Here is a 6,907-nt window from a genome sequence, read left to right on the forward strand (position 1 = left end):
ATAGAGATAAAACTTCTTCGCAGATTTACTAATAATAGAAGAGAAATGATCAATGACCACATCGCTCAGTAGGTGGCAGACTTTAGTTGTTGGGTTGGTTGTAGGGGCTCTCCTTCAGAGGCTTTAAGTTTTTTAAGTCATGTGATTGGACAATATTTTAAAAACGTCATTAACATCGGCCAATTGGGATCGAGAATCGAAGATTGGTTTGTATTTGGATTGGGCCAGACCCCGTCCTGATCTCAACGTAACGAGAGATTAGTTTGAGACGTCGGCTGTTGCTCAAATCGAGAATAAATTGTCGTATCTTAAAACACTCACACCTCTAAGGAATGATTAAATAATTACATTTCATGCAGGTGAGTGGTTGTATTTTCTGTTTGACTCGGTGTAGAAGGAGATAAACACAATCAGGCCGAGTTACTTAGCAAGCTAGCTATACTAGCTTAGCTAAAAGGCTTAGCCATTGTATACACTTCAAACCACCGCTTAAAAAGTAACACAAGCGTCAATTTGTCTTCTTTCTAATACCGGATAACAAAAAGTAGAAGCACAAGTATTTGTTAGTAAATCACTTGTCAGATATTTAATAACACGTATTTTATACAATGCGAAGTGGACTAATGCTAGCTGACCTCGTTAGCATTCAAAGACCATCATTTTAATGGGAAGTTTACCCGTTTACTCATGGCAGATCAGGACAAGCTTTAAAGCTTTGCTGTTTCTTTTCACAGTTAGACCCCCCCCCCATCCTAATATTAGCAGACATGGTTGAGCCAGCAACACGCAAGTTTGCATCATTAGAAGAAGAGCTGGGCTTCTGGAAGGAGCAGGCAGAAAGACATCATCAAAGGTAACAGTGTGCATAAATACTCTTATTAGCATCTGTTGCTACATGCTGTATTAGTGGACACTAAAATGGAACACAACGTGGGTTGTTGGTAATGTTTAATGCTGTTTGTCACCAGGGCTGAAGAGGCTCAGGAGGAGCTGCAGGAGTTTCAGCAAATGAGTCGAGACTATGAAGCAGAACTGGAGACCGAGCTGAAGCAGTGTGAAAGTCGAAACAAAGACCTGCTTGTAGACAACAGCAGACTCCGCATGGAACTGGAGGGCATAAAGGTAGAGCACCTTGAATATAAATGGGCCGCTGTCCCCAAAGAACAGGACAAGATCGGGTGCTACTGTTAGTTACAAGTTATGACGGTGCTGCTGTTCCTTCTGTCTGACACAAAACAAACACAGACTGCCTTAAATTCCTTAGAATACCACATGGAAGACTTCGACCTAGCTATGAGGCAGCTGACTTCTATTTTTGTTCAGCAGTCCATGGGGAAAAGAGCATTAATAGACGAGGTGTATGCTGGATTGTGTTATAAACCCTTGATTGCTTGAAGGTTGTTTGTGACGAGAAGGAGAAGTTTAAAAATTGGTTCATCCTTAAGATGCTGGAGGCTTAATTGATTCGACAGTGCAAAGCTGCCATTTGTTAATGTTGAAGGATCCGTGTGCTTTTTTTAGGAGAAATTTGAGACTCAGCATTCCGATGCTTTTCGACACATCACCACGTTAGAGGAAGATCTGGCACAAACCAAAGCAGTGAGAGATCACCTGCAGAAATACATCAGAGAGCTGGAGCAATCCAATGATGACCTGGAAAGGACCAAAAGGTCAGTGTCTAAGAGCTCTTATGTAATTAACTCATTGGCTGCATCATGCAATGACAATCTCACCGGCTAACTAACTTGAGCACACATGGACACATCAAGTCAGGTGGATACACAACTTTTACCAGCTGATGCTCTTCTTTTCCCAGGGCTACCATCATGTCACTGGAGGATTTTGAGCAGCGGATGAACCACGTCATTGAGAGAAATGCCTTCCTGGAGAGTGAACTGGATGAGAAAGAGAACCTGCTGGAGTCTGTTCAGAGGCTGAAGGATGAAGCCAGAGGTGAGCACACAAACGAACATGGACTATAGCTGCTTAAAAAAGCTGACTGAAGCTTGGTTTTTATTACCTATTCATTCAGTTTCTGATCTTGTGTATTTGTATTCTCCGATTTTTATTTTTTATTTATTTTGTTGCTCAAATAAAGGGAGATTTTAAGGGCTGAAACTGTAGTTTTCAGTTCTGAGCAAATGTAATACTCAGTAAATATATGACTCTGGTGTTTATTGCCAATACCAGAGCCCTATAGGCAATACTGTGAAGCACTTTCAACATACCAAGTGTAGCTTTTGGTTGTTTGGCTTCATCAAACCTAACAGGATCTGAATCGTCACAGCGTCGTGGGGTTATCAACTTCAACTTGGTTAAACCTATAAAGGCCCGGACACACCAAGCAGGCTGCAAACAGCGAGTGGTGATGAAGGCTGACTGTGGCGTCGACTCATGATGCCGTTGTGTCGTTTCTTAGCCAAAAAGCTGCACTTGAACACACCGCAAAGACCTCAGACGAAGACTGAAAACAGAGAATCTAGAGTGGCATGTTCAAAGGGATTTTCCCGAACTAGACGTGGAGTTAAATGAAACCTTGGAACAGCAAATCAGAGAGATTCCTCTCACCAACCGCAGTGACGATGACCAACAGTAACTTAACATGTCCAATTGGCTGAATAAAAGGCTGGCAGAGCAGGACACCCTGCAAAAACTAGGGCGACGATCAGCAGATCAGCAGGTCTTACACTGTAATGGCCACTGCCGTGTGTGTGAATGTGTAGCTGTGACCTGCAGTGTAAAAGCCTTTTGAGTAGGCATGTAACCTTTATCATTTAGTCCATTTAAAATAAACACAGCTGCACATGTAGGGAGAAAATAAATCACTGACTGCGAAAATAAAGCCTTATAATATATATTTTTAAAGATTTATTTTTGGGCTTTTGCCTTTGTTGGGGTGAAAGTGGATCGGGTCGGAAACCAGGGAGAAAGAGAGAGAGGATGACGACATGCACAGGGAAAGAGGCCACAGGCTTGAGTCGAACCCAGGCCGCCTGCGTGAGGACTCTAACCTGAATGCATGGTGACGCGTGCGCTGTCGGCGCCCCGAAGGCTTCTAATATGAACTCCAGTTGTTAGTGCTTCATTAAATCAGAGTGTTTACAGATCTCTCAACAGTCGTTCACAGACCTCTGATTGGTCAGTAGTATCTAGAAGTCGTCTAATGGTCGCTGCGCTGTAGACTGAGTGTTACATTGATGGTAGAGCCAATCAGTGATGAGACAAGTCGGACTTTCTTTGCCTCTGCTTATTCATGTCTCCTCACCTGAAAGAGCCGTTTAACCCCTAACTAGGTAGATAAAGAAGTAAAAAACTACAATACAGTCAGTGTACGATACAGTGTGTATTTTGAAAGGACACAAACATTTGTAGTTTGAATTGAAACTTTTTCTCACTAACAAACCCAGAGTAAACGGGTATAATACATCGTTTGGTTTAGTCTAGTGTTTTATCTTCTGGTATTGTGACAATTCGATCAGTTTTCAATGTGTATGCTGGCAGTCAGCTTGTATTGTGTCACAGACTCCTGTATCATTGTTTAGAAGAAAAGGCTTTTACTGCTAAAGGATAGTTTACTTTAACTCTATATATGCACTTTATTACCACAAAGCTAGCCTGACTTCATGGGTTCCTTTTTTAGTAGTTTAAGGCCTCTCCAGTTGTGTTTAATGCTATATGGAGAACTATGTTGTCGTTCTTAAACTATGTTGTGATGGATTTTTGTCATGACTCAAAGCTGACTTTTGTTTTTGTCAGATCTTCGCCAGGAGCTGGCTGTACGCCACAAGGAAAGACGGCCGTCCAGCAGCCTGGGCAAAGACACGGAGCGGTTAGATCTGGCGTGCGCCTCAGCCACGAACTCGTCCATCCCCGTCACACCCTCCAAACCCATCAGCTCGTTTGCCACGCCCCCTGCTTCCAGTATCAGACGAGGTGAACCTTTGACTGTTGGTGATGTTGCAAAGGCAAACGATGCCTCAACACATGCAGTACATGAGTGTTGCCCTGCTAACACCTGTTGTGTTTCAGGTGATGGATTAACTGGGACTCCTCTCACCACGTCTGCTAGAATATCTGCACTCAACATTGTTGGAGAGCTGCTAAGAAAAGTTGGAGTAAGAGATTTAAAATGATGTCTGCACAGTTGAAGACAAAGGGGCTTTCACTGCTACATATTCAGATTTTCCACGTATTACCTGATTGATTTCTTTTTTTCTTCTGGCTTACCCAACAGAATCTGGAGTCAAAGCTGGCGTCCTGTAGAGACTTTGTATATGACACTTCAGTCAGCAGAGCAGCACTTCCAGCAGCCACAGGTAGTCCGTCTTGTTTAGAAGGAGGCACTGATAACCACGCTCCCAGCATGAGCCCCCCTCCTCAATTCGACAGGTGAGGGGAAAAAAACCTGCTGTGGTTCCTTCATTTCACATAGCTACTAAATGTTTGAACTTAAGAGGTTTTAAAGGGGACGGATGTCTTATTATCTGCAACTGATACTACAAATACAAAGTGTTAAAATTAAACGAACTTCGAGACTGTTATAAATATAGATTGAATAACTTCAGTGGATTCTTCATGATATGTAAAGCTACATTTAAAGAAAATGTAAATGTTCGATTCATGAGCAGACATGTCGTTTAATTTATGACATGAGGAAGTTGGCCAGTGTGGGACAGGTAAACGGAAATCTGCTGTCCACTTGATCTTGATTACAAATAAATTTAATAGTAATAATTTCTTCTTATTATCACTTACTTTGTTTAAAGGTCCCATATTTAGCTTTTTTTTGGTTTTAGATGCTCTTTAGTGTGTTTTTCAGGTGTGATTAGACACATCTATGTGCACAAGTTCAAACTCCACGAAATGTGTCTTCTCTTACGTCCTCGTGTTAGCAGTAGCTGCATGTAAAGCTCGGTCCCTAAATTTGATATATGAACCCCAAAAAGAGCATAATATGTGACCTTTAATATAAATGGTGATATTTTATGTTTAGTATATTTGTTAGGGAAACAGTAAGTTACTTTAAAGAAGGATTTGAACCTCTGGTCTGCTCACGAGTTGAAAGTGCTCCTTTTTGTCTTACAGTTTAGTGAAGCGGTTAGAGTTTGGACCCGCTCCCCCAAGAGGAGTCTCCCAGGGTGCCCAGTCTCCACAGGGAGGAGTCAAGATCCTGCTATGAGAGCAAAAGAACAACCTCCTGTCCACTCTCCCTCCTTAATAAACTACAGCAGTGGGACTTCAAACTGTGCCGTCTTCCCGTGTCGCTACGTGTCATGCTGAACTCTTTGAACGAGAACACCTCACTCTCTCTTTCTCTCCCCGTGCCCCACTTTATCAGCACAAGGAATTCTGCGGCCTTAGACGAGTATCACACCGTATCTATCATTGGAAGCAGCACTACAGCGTGGATGAAGCTCATAGATGATCCTCAGTCTGTTACACTGTGGCTTCTTGAAAAATATTCCTCTTCTTCTGTATCTACTGATGAGCTTTTATTGTGTCTCAAGTCCATCAGGGATCTTAAAAGCATGGCCCCTCCAACATAATATTTGCAATCTGCAATCTTCCATTTGTCATGAGATGTGGACCTCAGATGAAACCACCAGTGATATAATATGACGCTGATAAAGGGACCAAAAATCTCAGAGGTTGGTTAGTACAAAGCCCTGGGCTTGACTCATGTAGCACAGAGCTACGCTGGGAGTGTGTCAGAAATCGTTGGTTAAAAACACGGTACGCTTTTTCAACAGATGCCCTAAATATTATTTGCTTGAAAGGCTCCACTGCTCTTTGCTCTTAAGTTAAAGCAAATCGGTGGATGCTAGAAACTGGTGATAGTATTTTAGCCATCGCTGCCTTCACCATCTGTATACCTCTTTAGCTTTTAGACTCTGCTTTGCTGTAGTGGTTTGAGTAAATGAAACGGGGCTTCTATTCCTCCTGCTGCCAGACGTCTGGAAATGATGGATCGATGGTTTGATATCGTAGCTCTCCAGTTTGACCCTGGTCTTTTTTTTGTATGTTTAAACATATTCCTTCTGCCATTGAACAGAGCTTTTTGTTTCTGCAAATGAGCGATGCTTGTATATGTGAACATTGGGAATAGAATAAGTTTTGTGCCTGGGAGATGAATAATTTGTTATCCTGTTACTAACTTTTCTACAGGTTGTATCTGACTGATGATGTTAGATTGTTACATGTTCACTACTGAATGTATAGTAATCATTTTAAGTGTGACATCTCCTGACTGCTGCAGGGGGCTTGTGATGGATGGATGGATGGGAGACAGACAAAGCAATAATAGATTTGATCAAAGTCGTTGAAGATAAGCACAGTACATAGTATATTTGTAGGTCTAGAGCTGATATCAGATATCTTGTCCTGCCTTTTCAGTGACTGATATGTTTTTTTTGAATGGGGGAAAAGGGTCGATAAAGTGACCATAAGTGTTTCCCTGAAAAGTTTCTGCTTAATCCATCACTGTCACTACTGCCGTGCAGCGCTTTATTTCACATATATTACAGTGCAAATATCACCTTCCAACAGCAGTCATCACTGTACAAAGGAATTAACTTGTTCATTTGTTTTAGGACTAGAATTTCTGCGTTGTTTTTTTTTCTTGTTAGGCATTCAATAATTGACAAGAGTTAACAGAAATAGATATCCACAAACACTGTGTACTGGGTGACGTGTTAGTTTGCAGCACTTTTGCAACTGCTTCTGTATATGGACTTCAAACTGTACGTGCCTGAGAACAGACCAACTTTTCTCCGACTGTTTTTTTTTTTTTATTGCCTGAACAGGTGATGGTGATGTTTTGTTGTGATGATTCCAGTTTGCTCTCTGCAGTTAGTGACAAGGACAGAAACAATAAAAGGAGTATATATATATATATATATATATATCC

At 41.7% G+C, this 6,907-nt stretch overlaps 1 protein-coding gene across 2 annotated transcripts; it reads left to right on the top strand.

The window, feature by feature from the left end:
- Positions 1–174: 174 nt before the first annotated feature.
- On the top strand, positions 175–6,894 carry LOC306842140 (nuclear distribution protein nudE homolog 1-like). Of its 2 annotated transcripts, XM_079372241.1 has the most exons (9): positions 177–359; positions 735–853; positions 969–1,122; positions 1,522–1,670; positions 1,817–1,953; positions 3,757–3,933; positions 4,030–4,115; positions 4,235–4,389; positions 5,086–6,894. In XM_079372241.1, exons 1-9 carry the CDS (start codon positions 354–356, stop codon positions 5,177–5,179), a joined length of 1,077 nt encoding a protein of 358 aa, XP_079228367.1. In that variant the 5' UTR covers positions 177–353; the 3' UTR covers positions 5,180–6,894. The 2 variants fall into 2 exon arrangements, with proteins under 2 accessions (XP_079228366.1, XP_079228367.1); XM_079372240.1 differs by having other exon boundaries at positions 175–359; positions 3,757–4,115.
- Positions 6,895–6,907: the final 13 nt, after the last annotated feature.

Source organism: Symphodus melops (assembly GCF_947650265.1).
Source record: "Symphodus melops genome assembly, chromosome: 2".
NCBI classification, from domain to species: Eukaryota; Metazoa; Chordata; class Actinopteri; order Labriformes; family Labridae; genus Symphodus; species Symphodus melops.

Coding starts and splice junctions, on each gene's coding strand:
- LOC306842140 (XM_079372240.1), top strand. Junction 854..968: donor GCAGAAAGACATCATCAAAG/GTAACAGTGTGC, acceptor GTTTGTCACCAG/GGCTGAAGAGGCTCAGGAGG. Junction 1,954..3,756: donor GCTGAAGGATGAAGCCAGAG/GTGAGCACACAA, acceptor TGTTTTTGTCAG/ATCTTCGCCAGGAGCTGGCT.